We start from the raw sequence: 17,821 nt of genomic DNA, 5'->3' as shown, positions 1-17,821 counted from the left end.
ATTAAAAATCTGTCAAGTTCGAATTGGAATTCGAATTTTTTCCTCTTTCATGATGTCAAAACCTAACACAAATTCGTGGCAAATGGGTCATTCTGCTGGGTTTGTTGCTTCGAATCTAAGGAGAAGAACAATTACAGAGTGTAGGTGTGGGGAGGAAAGTGTTATTCGCACTGTTATGGATAGTGCAAACCCAAATTGTGGAAGAAAATTTTTGGGGTGCAGAAATTACAAGAATCAATTTGACAAAGGCTGCAGTTTTTTTAAGCTTCTTGATGAAGATTATAATGAAGATAGTGATAAGAATGAGTTGGAAAAGAAGCTTGCAAAGGTGGAGAAAAAAAACAAGAAGCGGAAGAATGAGTTGCAAAATACAAGATTTTGGCTGAAAATATCTTTGATTTTCGGTTTAACATGTTTTGGGGTATGCCTTGTGTTAGGGACAGTGTTGATCTGCAAAATGAGTGGAACATGGAACTTGATGTATTTGAAATAGTAGTATGTTATGATTGTAGTAGAACAAGGTGTGTGTAATGTGACTGAAGTAAATTGGTATATAAATTGTCTGTGTAATGTGATGTCTGTGTAATGTGATTTCTGTGTAATGTGATGTCTGTGTAATGTCATGTGATGAGAATGTATCTTGTTGATTATTAATGAAAAATTGTTATTCCGAAATTATAATTGATGAATGTTTCTTGCTTTATTCGTAACCTGTTTAAGTTGCATGATGTTAGCAAGGTATACTTGATGAATGTATACTGATGAAGTTGTATATAAATGAAAGAATTGCAAGAGAAATTAACCATAAAAATACTTCACAGGTAACCATTACACCTAAATAAGGATTCAAGCATGCACTTAGGCATTACATCACAGATAACCATTACACCTAAATAACGATTCAAGCATGCACTTAAGCATTACATCACAGGTAACCATTACACCTAATTAAAAGCATGCACTTAGGCATTACATCACAGGTAACCATTACATCAAAAAAGGAGATGTATGCACCTAGGCATTACATCACACCAAAACAGCAGTTCAGGTTAGTATTACACAGCAAGCAAAATATTAAAAGCAAGATAATGTTAAATGCACTTAGGCATTACATTTCATCAAAATTACATCAAAATAAGGTCATATTAGACTCTTTCAAATCACTGCTGGGTTGAAGCTGCACCATCCCTTCTTGCAGAAACTTTCTTATTCTTTCCCTTATATGTGTCTGGTTGTGTTGATGATGGTTGTTCTTTTTGCTTCCTCTTTCTGGTTTTTGTGTTATGAGAAGTTGTTGCAGATGTGCCTTGAGTGTTTCTCTGAGCAGAAGTGCCTTGGCCTTGAGTGTTTCTCTGAGCATAAGTGCCTTGGCTATTCCTTTGAGCACCTTGACTATTTCTCTGAGCAGGTTCAGTAGTTGCAGGTTGAGCAGTTGCAGGTTGAACAGTTGCAGGTTGAGCAGTTGCATTAGTTGAGCTTGTTGCTTGAGCAGATTGAGCAGTTGCAGGTTGACCAGTTGGTGGTGGTGGAAGCTTACAAGTGGCCTTATTATGGCCACTTTGCTTGCATCTGCTGCACTTAAGACCCCACCTAGCTCTCCTCATTCCATACTCATCTTTCATCAACTCTCCTGACTCTTTCTTCCTTTTCTTTTTTGGCCTACCAGGTTGCTTCCTTATTGGTGGTGGCTGAAGATCATTGTACTCTGTCCTCTGCCATAAACTTTGACCATTGGCTGGATATATGACAGGAGCATAACATGCTGCATACTGGTCCTTCTTGAAGATGTCTGGGACATATTCATTGATGTCCATATCTTGGCTCTTCATGCAGGCAATGGCATGACAGCAAGGCAAACCTGTCAAGTACCATTTCCTACAATCACATGATCTTCTTTGCAGATTAACAAAAAACTTTTCAGTTGATCCAACAGCAATGTGTCTCACTTCATAATCAAACTCAGTTGAACGCCTAACCAACCAATATACAACTCAGAATTACAAAGACATCACAGAAATACATAACAGAAATACAAATTTGAAATGAAAAATTATAAACATAACACAAATACATGACATAACAGTAATAAATAACATAATGAACTATATAAACCATAGAAAACTTACCTAACCAACCAATTGTTGGTGTATGCAGATTCCCTAATAAGCCTTTTCTTGATGTTGGGAAGAACTCCATCCTCATATCTTGCAATTTTCTGCCTATTTGCTTCCCACCTTTCCATCATATACACCCTTATGTCTTCACACATTGTTACCACTGATTTTCCTCTTGGAATCACAATTGTTGAATTAAACGCCTCAGACATGTTATTTACTAAGGTATCACATTGTGGCCCATTAGTGAATTGGGACTTACTCCAATGCTTAGCAGGGATCAATTTCAGATATTCAAATGCAGGCTCACTGATTTTTTTAATCTCTTGCATAGCATCATCAAAGGCATTTGAGTATGTTGCCTTAGCAGCTCTCCACATTAACTTCTTCAATTTTTTACCAGGATACCTCTTCCTAAAGTTGTTATACAAATGTCTGACACAAAATCTCTGATCCACATCAGGCAATAATTCTTCAAGAGCTGGCAGCAGTCCCTACAAGGCAAAAACCAGTAAAAATGCATTTGAGTTAAAGTCAATTGAATACTAAAAGAACAAAAACATTACATGATAAACTTAATAAATTGATTGAAGTTAAGTAATTACCTTTTGTTGATCACTTATAAAAGTGTATGTCTTACACAATCTGACCCCACCAAGATCCCTTACAAGAAGGTCCAAAAACCATGCCCAAGACTCTTTTGTTTCTCCTTCAACCACAGCAAAGGCTATTGGCATCATTTGATCATTTGGGTCTCTTCCAATTGCAGATAACAGTTGACCTCCATAGTAACCCTTTAGGAAACATCCATCCAATCCAATAATTCGCCTACACTGGAAGAAGCTATCTTTGCAAGCTTTCAAGCAAATGTACATCCTCTGAAAGTGTGGACACATAACAGCTCCAGGTGTCTCCAATGCTTCTTCACTTCCTACAAATGGTTGAGTGCTAACTCTGACAGTTGAGTGGGGATTAGACCTTAACAACTCATGACAATAGTCATAAATTCTGGTATACTGCTCCCTGAATGACCCATCCACCATATCAATGGCAATCCCTCTTGCTCTGAATGCCTTGCTTGGACCAACAGTTATGTTTAGTTACCTTCCTCAGTTGCCAAGTTTCTTCATCTGGGATTTTTGCACAATAAGCCTCCCACTCACAGCTTCCCTTGTTTCCCTTACAGATCACCCTAACCCTCCTTTTATCATTCTTCAAGAACTTTAATGCTCTTCCAGAATGAACATCATATGTTCTGCAGGCATCCTTGAACTGTTCTCTAGACAGAAAAAGGTTCCTACTTCCCATTTGTAATCATGCATGTTGTCAGGTAGCTTGAATGTTGGGTACTTTTTCTTAGGCAACTCATCCTCATCTTCACTGTCACAGCCACTATCTAGCACATCACTTTCATATTCCTCATTGTCACTCAGTCCTCTATCCTTGCCTGTTCTACTAGACTGACCATTGTCACCATTGTTAAGCAGCTCTTGTAAAACTTCATCATCAAACACATTTTCAACATCAACTTGTTTTTTCTTTGCTGGTCTTCCTCTCTTCCTCTTTGGCTTACTACCAGCTGCACCCTTTCCCTTTCTACTTGACCCAGCCTTGTGTTTTTCTTTACTCTGCCCTGGTTCAGTTTCTGTTGTTGCAGTCCCTACAAGGCAAAAACCAGTAAAAATGCATTGAAGTTAAACTCAATTAATTACTAAAAGAATAAAAAACATTACAAAATAAACTTAATAAATTGATTGAAGTTAAGTAATTACCTTCAGTTGGTGGTTCAGTTTCTGTTGTAGCATCAAGATTAACCCCAGCCCCACCTACAAACACATCTTCACCAAGATTAACCCCATCTTCAAACTGATGATGAGAAGATGCACCTACTTCATAACCAAAATTGTCTTCTTGACCTATCTCTTCCTCTGAATCACCAAAGAGTACATCAAGTGCATTATCCTCCTTCTCAGCAGCTTCACATTCTGACCCATAAACATCTATTAACTCATCAAGCCCTGTCCTTAATTCACCCTCTAGTCCAGCAGATCCAGCAAGCCCATTCACTCCACCACTTGGCCCAATATGATTTTCTTCAAAGCTAACATGAGTGGGACCCACATCAATTACTTCATTATCCTCACTGGCCCCCACAACATTTGTTTCCTCCTTCTCAGTGGTCCCCACTTCATTAACCTCAGTGTCCACATCAGCAAATCCACTTCCCATATCTGGTCCCACCTTGTCCACCTCAACTTCTTCCACCTCAGTAACATCATATTCCACCTCAACAGCCACTTCTGCCACTTCTGCCTCATCACCAGCCACCTTTTCCACCTCTTCCACATGTGCATCCCCCTCTTCCACATCAGTTGCACCATGAGGATCCACATGCCCTAAAGGGTACTCAATCAAAGGGTTTAAGTTGGGGGCATGTTCAGGTGCACATACACTATGTTCTACATATAAATGAACCCTTCCATGCATTTCAGCAATTGCTTTCATCCTTCTACAACCCTGGTCATCCCTCAAACGAACCAACTCATCCACCAGGTAAGGTTCATAGTACCAAAGAGCATTTACCATGTGGTAACCTAAACGCTTTACAGTTGATAACACTGAGAAGTATGCCCAGTAGTCTTCTTCACACTCCAAAACAGTCTAAATGCCATTATATGCTGCATGGTTGAACTCAACAAAACCACCCCGTGGTGTAGTATAAGCACAAACCTCCCATCGTCACCCTACAATAAACAATGGTGTGTTGTGTTTAACTAACATAAACAACGAAGAAGATACATAAAACAACATTTTCAAACCAGTTTTGGCTATTTTATGATTTACAAAAACTGATACAACGAAGAAGATAACGAAAAGGGTTCTACATCCTTAAAAAATTGATTTTTACTTTGTTTTTCACAAATCAAACTAACCCTAGTCCAGAATACCAGAAAACGAAATAACCCTAAACCAGAAAACCTTAAAACCAGACACCCAAAACCAGATTTCGAAATGTTGAAACCCTAATTTCAAAATGTTGAAGAAATCTTACCTCAACCCAAGCATCAATATCGAAATCGTCGTCCTCAGCCATTGGAGTGTCCTTCCAGCTCGAATCGGTCGTCTTCTTCCTCAGATTGCTCAGATTCGCACTCGGTTTTCGTTTTCACGTTTCTTCTTCTTTCGTTCTTCTCTCTATCTATCTTTTCCTCTTTCTAAAACTGGATCTTCTCTCTCTACACTACACAAAACACTTATATACGTGCCACGTGGGATTGTCCACGTGTGCACACACTAACGGCAGAAGCCAATATTTGACAGAATGGACCAGTAGTCGTGACAGAGGTGTACATGAGGGACTAAATTGGAAAATTTTATACTTATGGGACCAAAATGAAAACAACAACTAAGTTGTGGGACTAAACGACTAATTAAGCCTTAATAAACTAAACAAATAAGTAATTAACCAACATGTCATATGGGATCTATTAGAAATGATATTGATAGGCTTTCAAGTACGACTAATTAATATTTGAATTTTGATTGTAAGAAAAGTAACTATATTTAGTATTGAGCATGTGGTCTGTTATATAGATTGCATACATTATTTATTAAATGATTTTTTTTACTAAATTTATTAAATGAATTTAAAAAGTGATTTTTTACTTATAATAATGATCAAAGGATGTATACTAGTATAACTTACTCCACATCAATAATAAAATAAAATTATCATAACATAAATTCTTAGAAACTTTGCCGTTTGATTGAATACTAATATCCTTTAAATAAAATTAATTCAAAACTTGAATTTTTTTAACATGAACTAACATAAAAATATCACATGTCATTTAATAATTTGATGCTAAGTATATCCAACCAAACTTGTGGATACTTATTTTTTTTCTTTTCGAAGAAGGATACATGTTCACCATAATTAAGTTATAACATTAACACAAGAACTACCGGAAAAAAACTGTACCACTTATTGTTTCTTGTCCAACATAACCACATGGAGATACATATATTTGTTTCTGTGCAATAATGTTCAAGTTTTAGATGGAGGGCCACCCGAAAACTGGGTAAAAACAAAGAAGCACAAGAAAACGATGGCTAGGTCAAGAAAGATCAAACGACCAGCGTCCCCCACCGACATCGGGTATCTATCATATATGAAAAGCAACCGAATAATGTCTGCCAGAGTTCGATTTCTTTTATCAAAAAGCCATAAACTAGCTTACATATATGATAGTACATGGTATTTTTCTGTGACATTTCCCCACGAAACCGCATAGATTTATCCCTCTTGCTAGATGTGATCACAATGAATAGCAAAGTTCTTCTTAAAAATTGTAACTTTTCATGGATGAATTAATTCAAACACAAACTTAGAAGAAACTATGATGATGATATTGCACCATACAATAGTTAAAAAAAAAGTGTTGGTATTAATAATGATTAATGATATAAAAAATGAAATCAATAGAGATAATGACAAACATGTACTGGTGAGTTTAAGTCATTTGGTAGACACATTGCATATATATGCAGGAGCCGACGTTCGAATCTCAAACATCAAGATGAATTATAACCAATAAACAACTTGACAAAAAAAAATTACAAACACTATCGCAAATAGGTCTATCTAATATGAATCAGGTGTACCGTTCTATTTTTAGTATAGTTTTATTAATAATTTTTAATAGAATTAAATATAAATTTTGTTCTCAATGTTCTACTATTATAAAAGGGGTTCATAGACACATTTCATGAAAGGGGTTCATATGGACAACAATCAAAGATCGATGTCATTTGCTTCCAATTTTGCTAAAATATCCACACTTTTCCATTATTCACGAAGAATATGATGCAACGTTCCAATCTTTGCCCAAAAAAAAAAATAAAAAAAATCAAAGATTGGCATAATAATGAAATACTATATATCATTACGAATAATTACCAACGGCACAATCTGCAAAGAATAGTTGCCTATGTTGTGTCTCTCTACTACTCCCTCCGTTTCAAAATGAGTGTCGTTTTAGGTGTTTACACACATATTAAGAAATGCAATGATTAAGAGAATGAGAATGGTTATTTTACCAAATTATCCTTATTAACTATTGGTTAGTTTTAAAAGTAATACTTGTTGAACCAAAAATATTTTTGATGAATGTTTTAATAATAACAAACTTTATGGAATAAAACGCTAAGTTTTATGAATAGTGATCTACTGATGTTTGCACTTTAGTCTTTTCAGAGAAGTAGACAAGAAATAAGTCTCTTACAAGTGCATATATATACTGGATGAAAGAATAACAAAACAGTAGCATCACAAGCTCAAACATGATATAAAAAGAATATTGTTTGAATCAAAAGAGTGTTGATTGTAGATGAATTTTATGATTATTTGACTCATCCTCGTCACCACATGGTTTTCAACAAAGCCTTAAAGATTCGAGGAATAAAGGGTTAATATTTGAAAGAAATGATCTTCAAATAGTTTCTAAAAAGAGTTTAAGAAAAATGCACAAAAGTTTCATTCAAGAGAATGAATGGATGTACCTTCATGATTACATGCATGCCTAAACTAAAACATCTCAAAGATACTCAATGGGCAAGAAACATTGTGTGAAATCACTAAGAGAAATTAGGAGAAAAATCACATCACCAGACAAAATAATTCAAGGTTAATTGACCAAGAAGATATTGTCTTCTCATATAAAAGAGAACATTATCAACTTTGATGAAAAGAATGTTCTCATGATGAAGATGAGTATTACACTCGAAATTATTCTTATTCCTTCATCGAAATGATTAGAATTAACTTTGAAGAAAAGGCAATCCATGAATGAATTATTCATTAAGTCATTCATCAATTGGAGAATTATCAAAGAAGAAAATTCATGATCATATGCATGAAGATTCTATCATAAGACTTATGATGATCTAAGAATCTTCCATCATTTTTCAAGATATGATTTGGGAGAATAATAATCATTCAAAAGAATTTTTACTTTGAGAAAGGTTTCTCATGTTCTTACAAACAACATTCTGGTCATACATAGTGAAGAGAACATCCTCACTTGATGTTTTTAAAAGATAACACATATTTACATTTATTATCTTGTTATCTACTAATGTGTTTTGTGAGAATGTTTCAGTGAGAATGTTCTCGAGAACGTTCTGACTTCACAAAGATAACAAAGCATCTTCATCAAAACAAAGGACAAATATGATCTTTTGATAAATGTCAAGAATGTGCAAAATCAAAGATCAAGAATAAATGTTATTCTCTTTGTCCCACCAAAAGAAGGATCAAAATCATAAGAGATCAAGATTCCTTAAAATGGCATTTAAAGGTGTAGCAAATCTAGAGTGTATTTGCACATGGGCCTTGGAACTTCTTGTGGAATAAAATCAGCAGAAGCCTTTTGCAATTTTCGACCCAACAAGGAATCAAGTGGAAAAAGATCTTCACAAAGTGTTCCTTGGGAATAAAGCATGATACATCATTGAGTGACATCATGGTATGACATCAAGGTGACATCAACAAGTGGGCTGCAAGTTTATACAGCAAGGTTACAGCACACCAACTGTCAAAAACGTGTGGAAATCTTTTGCACAAGACTGGTTGGAATCTATCAAACATTTCAAGAAAGACTTACACAGAAAGAACGTTCTGAAGAACGTTCTCAGTGAACAGTTTTCATGCTTTCTCTCCAAGCATCAAGTGGAGCCAATTTTTTCAGTTTGAATTGAGTTCCAACAGCTCTTTTTTAGCTTGATCTCCAAGACATACATCTCCTATAAATAGAGGACGTCTATGAAGGTTAAATGCAAGAGTTTGAAATGTAAAGCTTTGATAAACCATCTCTCTCAAAGGAAGAACATTATCTTGATCATTCTCTTCAACAAACACTAAGCAAACTCCATAAACATCACTATATTTATTCTCTCCATCTCTTTTATTTGAGATATCCATTTGAGTTTGTGTTTGTAAAAGTCTCTTTTGTTTTTGAGACGTCGCGATCTAAAACCATCCATCATACAAAGTGTAAAGAGCTAGGTCTCAATTCTATTGAGCTTAATAGTTTGAGATAGAAAAGTTCCAACCTTTCTTGTGCGAAAGCAAAGAATTGTAGAAGCCTGCTGAGGTTGATAATACAGGGGTTACGGACTGATCTGGTGTGATCAAGACCTTATAGTGTTGGTTAGAAGTTTCTACCAACTGTATACTATAGTGGATAATCTCACACGAAGTGTGGGGACTGGAAGTAGCCGGGTTTGGTGAACCAGGATAACTCTCCTGTGTTATTCTTCTTTCTCTCTCCCCCTCTCTCTCTCTCTCTCTCTCTCTCTCTTTCTCTCTCTCTCTTTTATTTTTACACGAGATGCACACACTATCACACGCATTAATATTTATTTATCTCCAGAATATTCTGGTCCTAATTAATCACAACCAAATTAATCCAGAGTTCCCTGGTCTTTAAATAAACATTAAAAATGTTTTATCATTCAGCTTAATAATTAAATATAACTGCTTTATATTTATCCAGAGTTATCTGGTCCTTAATTAACCATAATATTATTTTATCATTCAGTTTAAATAATTAATCTTATAACTGTTATCCAGAACATTCTGGTCCTAATATAACTGCTTAACATTTATATTCTTCCAGAGTTCTCTGGTCCTTGGTAATTATTAATATTGTTTTATTATTTCAGTCTATTTATTAATTATATAATTATTATCTAGAACATTCTGGTTCTTAGTAAAACTGCTTAATTATTTAACCTTACTCTATCCAGAATATTCTAGTCCTTGACAAACACAACTGTTTAAATATCTAAATATTTTATAATCTTCTTTTATCTGACATTTACCAAGAATTTTCTTGAGTGCATAAACTTGTTAAGTTTCAGGATTAAATTTAAAAAGGGTCACAATTCAAACCCCCCTTTCTTGTGACTATTTCTTTCACTTCAATACTTTGGAAGTAGTGTGCAGAACATTAATTGGAGGGTACAATTGAAAAGAAAAAGTTATTATTGCATTGGAAACTGAAAGCGACACTCATTTTGAAACAATTTTTTTTGGCTAAAGCAACACTCATTTTGAAACGGAGGGAGTAATATGTTTAGGGGATGCTTTAAAGATGTCCTTTTTAAAGGACTGGTTTCTTTTCTACTCATTTTTTTTTTCCTTCTTATTTTCGCATGTAATTAAAAAAAAAACACCTATGAAAACTCACACAAATAAATATCATGTTACAAAAACAAAACCAACTATCCACAAAAACAAACAAAAAAACTTAAGTCAATAATTTTGGTGGTATCAGTTCAACTATATATGTCTTACGGACAACTAAAGGAGGCCAATCCAGCCAATCAACATTTGATGTTGTTTTGTCCGTATGTGCGTGCACAAAATCTCCTCAAATCAATTGACTGTCCATTTTTAGTCTCATTCGATGTTTTATACTACTACCTCCGTCCCTAATTATAAGACCCTTTTGAGATTTTTTTTTGTCCCTTTTTATAAGACCCCTTTGCTATTTCCAACTACATTAATTATTTCTTTACATACATGCCCCTATTTAATATACATCTTTTTCTTAAATCAACAATAAATAACATGTTGAAAACATAAACCAACCCTCTCTTAAAGGATAAAATTGTAAAAACAATAGTAATTACAAACATATTTAATACAAATATCCACTATCTTAATTCCCGTTATTTTTTCAAAAGGACCCTATAATTAGGGACGGAGGTAGTACTATGTAACAGTAAAACATATATTTAAGATTCTTTTTTACTCGAGAATTTCAGAGCATAGGAAATTAAATGAACTGTGTGATTAGACCGTCATTTGTTAAACTAAATGTTGGATGAATTTAGTTTTATAACAATGATCCCATAAAAAATAAACAATTAATTGATTTGCAATAAGTTTTTATTTGGACAATCATTTTTTCATCTCAATTTTGGCCTCTATTTTTTATCATGTCATCCAGATTTTGTCATTCCACTCTTATGGTCTCCAAATCCACCGTTACAAGTTGATTTCATTGTTTTGTTACATATTAATTGACACATGGCTACTTCACAAGTATAAATGTAGTATGTTCTAAATTTGTGCGAGATTCCAATTAATGATGTAATTCGAAAAATTAGCATTTGGATCAAACCAGAGGTAAAATTGTAGTTTTCTGCCTCCTTTTTGTTGAGTATATTCGTTAGTATGAATTGTGTACAGTTGTCATCTACTGTTACTTAAGAACTTGAAATCTATCTCACCCATATTGGCTTTCTGTCGAAGATAATTGTGCGGATTTTAAGTAAAAATTATTAGCACTTCATTTGCAGTGAGTGTGTGTTGCTATTGATTTTGTCTTAGAAGCATTAGTTATGATGATTAGTAACAAAAATAGGTTGATCAATGTAGAAATGAAGATGAATAAGTGTATCTCTATTATTATTATTATAAATGAAAATGAATAAGTGTGTTTTGTAAGTGTTTTATGGTTTTCTCTCAGCACTATCTCAACCAATATTGAGATCTAAAGTGAACTATAAGAATGAGACCTTTTTAATAAAATTAATATTTTATGTAAATTTTATTTTTCAGACTTTTTGAGATGCAAAAACGTCTATTAAGTTATCATAGTCTATTTTAACATTTCTTTTTCAAAAGATAATAAAGTCAAACCAAAAGATAATTGTGAGACCAAGAGTAAAAGACGAAAAGAAAGACAGTGCACAAACATTAAAAAAAGTAGTGTGAATTGCAACATTAATAAAGGAAACTACAAAAGTTAGTCGTGGAAAATTACAATGTATTGCAAGAGACTCATACGTATTAATTCAATATTAATCACATTTAAGGAGTTTGAATCACATTTTGATTTGTTCAAAAAAAAGGAGTTTGAATCACAAATTTTAAATTTTTGTGGAAACTACAAATATAAAAAAATTGCTATTTCATTACTGATAATTATATATACATATAAACTAGTTAAAAATAAATAAATTTGGGGCATAAAGCAAGAGCTTTAATGATCTAATGGTTGAGACAAGCTTGCTTTCTCCTTTTCTTCTTAATTTGTACATTTTCTTTGATTTATTTAATTGCATTGTAAAATATTTTCCCTCCTCGCAGTTTGTAATATTGTGCAACGTTTTCATTACACACTCATTTTTCAGTTTGTTTGTTTAACATATTAATGCTCTTGGAGTTGTTCGCTTGAGATTGGAGTTTGGTTTTGTTTTTATCATTTCTTTTTGATAAAAGAAAGAAGCATATATTTTCTTTGTTTAGCAGCATGGTCATTACACACTCGTTTTTCAACCACTTCCAAAAATCAAATTGATTTATTCAAGTCGTTCGTGTTGCATGGATCGCTCGGTCCGACGAATATATTGAGTGTGTCGGTGTCATTGCTTCTGTTTACCTCGCCACCGTAATTGAATATCTCGCCACTAAAAAGTAATTTTTGTAGTTAGTAATTTTTTTTCAAGGTAGCGTGATATTGTTTTCAAATCATACAATTTTTTTTGACAAATCATATATAATTTAGATTTGATTTTAGCATCTAATGATTTACATTTTTAACTTACTTTGATTGGCCTTTGCATGTTTTGTTCATCACATTTATCTAAATCTCAATATATTTATATGACCTTCTTTGTATTTAACTCATGTGTTTTTTAACTCATATGATCATTGATGACAATTCACAATTGATACAAATTTTTTTTTCTTTCTAATTTTCTTTCTATAATCTAAAGTAGATATTTTTAGTTTACTTCAATGTTGATTAAAAATTCTAATTTGGTCAAACATTGTAATTACTCTATATATCATCCATTCACTTGAGTTTTATATGAATTGCTACTAAATAAAATGCGGACAATCAATTTTGTTGTTAAATAAAATATGTCGTTTATTTTATAATTAAGAATGTTATGATATTTAGCTTTATTATGGCATAAAAAATATTAGAGGTACACTTTTGTTTATGAGGAGTAAAGGTACACTTTTTTTTTTGGAAAGATGTTAGCGGTACTTCTTTTTTTAGGATGTTGGAGAGGTTCAACTTTTTTTTTTTTGACAAGTTAGAGAGGTTCACTTAATTACTGTATTATTTAGATAACAATATTTTTAACTTATCTACGCAAATAATATATCATTTACACCTTATAAACGATGTTATATTAAAGGTGTACAAATCAAGAAGAAAAAGGAGAAAGCACTCGAATATTTGCTCAAAGAAGTCATGAGATTAGACAACACCGAGAACAATTGAGATTTTTAATAATGTGTGTCATTTTGCTTATGAGAAATGATATTTGTACAATTATTTTTTGATATTTGTACAATTGAGATTAACAAAATGATTTTTGCAAAGTCTCATAATTGTTTATTTGGAAGACAAGAAATGATGAATCTTTTTCGAATAATAGATTTCCTCTATGAAAAATTCTCATGTGCATCTGCTTGACAAATAATTTAATTTGATTAAGAATTTTTCATAGAAGAAATCTATTATCCGAAAAAGATTCATCATTTCATGTCTTCCATATAAACAATTATGAGACTTGGCTGCTTAACAACAAATCCAATCCAATAAATTATCTTCAGAGGTGAATTTTTTATCAGTTGCAGCATTTTTTTCCACAAAATCCTCAACAACTATTTTAGCATCCTCTGATTCAGATCAACCAGGAGTTCCACAATAACTAAAATAATATCATGAAATGTAAATAATAATTAAAAAAAAAAACAGCTAAAAGCACATAATTCAATGATGTAGACACACTTTTTGATTTTATCGGTCCTTTCGGTAATATTCCGTATTGGTAATTTTATCGGTCCTTTCGGTAATATTCCGTATTGGTAACAAAGAAAGTGCACGAAAAATAACAATCATAGGGTGAGGTCTAGATTACCCTCTTTTGTTTAGGTGGTATTTATCCTTTCAAGATATCAACCAATCAAAATGTAATATACAAATGTAACATTCAATATCAAATAAATGAGTCAACTTTTCTATAAAAAAAATCAATTTTAATAAGGTAACTTTTAATTTTTATTTAATTATATTTAGGTATACAATCTTAATTAATTTACACTATAGGGCTTGTAACAATTAAAATTTCACATCAAATTCAACTCATAAATATTTATTTTTTAGGATGCAAAATTAATAAGTTTTTGGAATACTTTTAAAACATGATTTGTTTTTTAATTAAAAACAAAAATGTGTAGCCAATTTTTTCTCTACAAAAAAAAATTGTTCCTAATTTGTACTTCCACGGATAAGTTGATATAACAAATTTCCACCAATATTCCTATTTTTGTTGCAAAATTAATAAGTCTTTGGAATACTTTAAAATTTTAAATATTATTTGTTTTTTTAATCTACTAACAATATATAAAAAAATTATTGAAAAAACAATATATTTATTAAAAAAAATATATCAAAATCGAAATCCAACAAAATTTCATAAGTGTCCTTCTTAAAAGCCAATATATTATCATGATAATTACAGACAACTATTTTTTCAATTCCACACAACAAATTTAAATATCTACTTCTACTACTAATCTACTGCTACTAATACTATAATAAGATAATTAGAAAATCTTACTCGAGTAAAATTTCATAATAATCCTCACAATCTTCTTAATTTTATGGGTTTAATCGTCATTTTATAAAATAAAATACAAATTTATTCATTTTGAAAAAATTATTATATATATTTTTGTTTATCTTTCTAGCCTAACTAATTCTCTATGTATCTTCATTTTTCAGATTTATCACTTCCAAGCCTAACTAATTCTCTATATCGTCATTTTGTTCTCATCTATTTTAATATCTTAATCTTAATAATTTGCACATTTAAAAAATTAATAGAAACGATACAATAATGTTAATTTTTTTAAAAATAACCATCAGTTTTCAAAATTTAAGCATATCAACTTTCTCATATCGGTATACATAAAATTTAATTTTGGAAATATAAGCACATAAAGTCTACAATGAGTGCTGTGTAAATATTTAACGGTATTTTGGAGAAACAATACAGTGATGTTGATATTTTAAAAATAGTCACGAGTTTTCTAAATTTTATCATATTGACTATTAAATATTGTTAAAAAAAAAAAATCTTCTACATCTATTCTCTAATTATAAAACTTAATGTCTACCAAAAATACAATCTTACCCCTTCTTAATTTTTTGACACGTCATCAAAATTATATCCTTTTGTGTCTTTTGCTTCAACTTTCCCCTATTTTTTCTCTCTCAAAAACAAATTAAAACAAACTCACTCGATAAAACACACTAACTAAATCTTTTTTAAAGAAAAAACAAACTTAATCTTAATCCCAATCAAAACAAATTTTCCTATAATTCAACTTTTAAATATCTAAAGAGTTAAAAAAATTACAATCTTCTATTTTCTAATCACGATACTTAAACGTAAAAAAAAAAAAAAAAATAATCATGATACTTAATGTCTACCAAAAATACAATCTTACCCATTCTTAATCTTATGACACGTCATCAAAATTATATCCTTTTGCGTCTTTTATTTCAACTTCCCCCGATTTTTTCTCTTTTAAAAACAAATTAAGACAAATTCACTCAATAAAACACACTAACTTAATCTGCAAACAAACTTAATCTTAATCCCAATCAAAACAAATTTTCTTATAATTCAACTTTTAAATATCTAAAGAGTTTAAAAAACAAATACAATCTATTATCTTTCTCTAATTATGAAAGTTAATGATCAGTAAAAACACAATTTTGCCACATCTGAATATTTTGACACCTCAACTTATATTTATTTTTTTGTGTCTTTTGTAACAAAAGAACCTATTTAGCTGAGAGAGAACATAAATTTCAAAAGATTGATGTGATTTTGCAACAAAAAGTTTCTTTTATATTGATGTATCTTTTTTTTGTGGTGGCCGGGGTTTGAACCTCAGACCTTGCATATATTATGCATTGTCCCTACCAACTGAGCTAAGTTCACGAGGACTTATATTGATGTATATAAACAAACTACAGTATATTATTTTTTTAAAATGATTTTATATTACCATAAACAAACACAAAATATATTATGATATTTTTATTGAAATTTAAAAAAATCACGAAATTATTGAATGTCAAAATTATTTTTATTTTAATTCGTAACGAATAAGCTCTACGGGGTTTTCTATAAATTTAAAAAAAACTTCAAACAAGAAGATAATTTTGTACCACAAAATCCATTTTATATAGTTGTATCCAAACAATTTTTTTTTTTCAAAGAAGTGATTGTTATTATGATAAACAAACACAAAACTGATTCCACTTTTTCAAAAATAATCTCTAAATGATTGAATATCAAAATATATATAACTTTCTATTCAATATCAAAATATATTTTTATTTTATTGAAAGCAAATTATATATTCAATTTACATTTATTAAAAATAAGTTTTGTGATTTGACCAATTTTTATTTTTTTATGACGTTCATGTGCTTTTATCTGACACTGAGTCTATTGATGCAACATAACTAACTTCCTATGATTTTTTAGTTTTTAGGATGCAATAGAACTACCTTCCTATGAGTTTTTCTTTTGCAGGTAATCCAATGAAAAAATGACAATTGTTTACATATCCTATGATTTTTTAGTTTTTAGGATGCAATAGAACTACCTTCCTATGAGTTTTTCTTTTGTAGGTAATCCAATGAAAAAATGACAATTGTTTACATATTTAAACAAAAAAAATATTCAAAAATATAAATTTTAATAAAAAATATTAATAAATACATTTCATTTATCAATAAAATAACAAAATATGGTTGAGACGGTTAACTTCGATACTAACAAAACATTGAAAAAATATTTTCATTAAGAAAATAAAAAAAATTCAATAATTTCTGATTGATAATCACAAAATAACAAAACTTCATTCTTAAAAAAAATAACATAACTTCAAGAAAGTTACAAAATATTTATTACAAGGCATATATCTATTTTTAAAAAATTAGACATTTAAAAAAAAAAAAGATTGCTTCTCTTCTAAAGAAAACTTATATTAAATAAAAAGAAATAGATAAAGAGTCTGAGGGCATTAGACCTGACTCAGGTACAACCCAAAATGGGGATACAACATAATAAATCAGACAAAGAGGATCGACCCAAATCTATCCTAACAAAAATTCACTAATCACGGGCGCAACCTAGCAAACCCATATACGTGCGCGAAACCAGGTTACAAAAAAATATGAAACTTGAACCTCTGCGAAAAACAATTAATGGATCGACCGTCAACACAGTAAATAATACAGTTGTACAATTTATAAACAAGACTCATAACGACATCTTTATCAATAATGAAATCTTTACACTTTTAAATATTTTTACATATAATTACACTAACCTCCCTTAAGATCTTTTTTTTTTGAAGAAGCTAAAATGGAATATATTACTGAACGCCTAAAGATTTCAGCACAAGGAGTGCCAAAAACCCAGCTGAAAGAGTATCAAATACAATAAAAAAATACGGGGAACAAAAACAGGAAAACCCAAAAAAGAGAGCTACCCTGTTACATAATTATTCTCAAGCAAGGTAAAGGATTTAACCACCAAGAATGGTAGGAGAAAACAAAACTAGGACGATTTGCTTTCAGCCTCCAGTA

General features: G+C 31.3%; 1 protein-coding gene across 1 annotated transcript; it reads right to left on the bottom strand.

The window, feature by feature from the left end:
* Window positions 1–1,074: 1,074 nt before the first annotated feature.
* Window positions 1,075–3,271, bottom strand: LOC146958484 (uncharacterized). Its single transcript, XM_085752197.1, has 3 exons — window positions 2,720–3,271; window positions 2,127–2,608; window positions 1,075–1,971 (listed from the first exon to the last, which is right to left on the bottom strand). The coding sequence occupies exons 1-3, from the start codon at window positions 3,155–3,157 to the stop codon at window positions 1,161–1,163; spliced, it is 1,731 nt and encodes a 576-aa protein (XP_085608323.1). The 5' UTR covers window positions 3,158–3,271; the 3' UTR covers window positions 1,075–1,160.
* Between the last annotated feature and the right edge of the window lie 14,550 nt (window positions 3,272–17,821).

The sequence above is a fragment of the Medicago sativa genome, chromosome 1, assembly GCF_051527215.1.
Source record: "Medicago sativa cultivar Bolivia chromosome 1, Bolivia_mono, whole genome shotgun sequence".
Lineage (NCBI taxonomy): Eukaryota > Viridiplantae > Streptophyta > Magnoliopsida > Fabales > Fabaceae > Medicago > Medicago sativa.
Note: the sequence above shows the minus strand (reverse complement) of the source record. Positions and strands in the feature narration are given on the sequence as shown.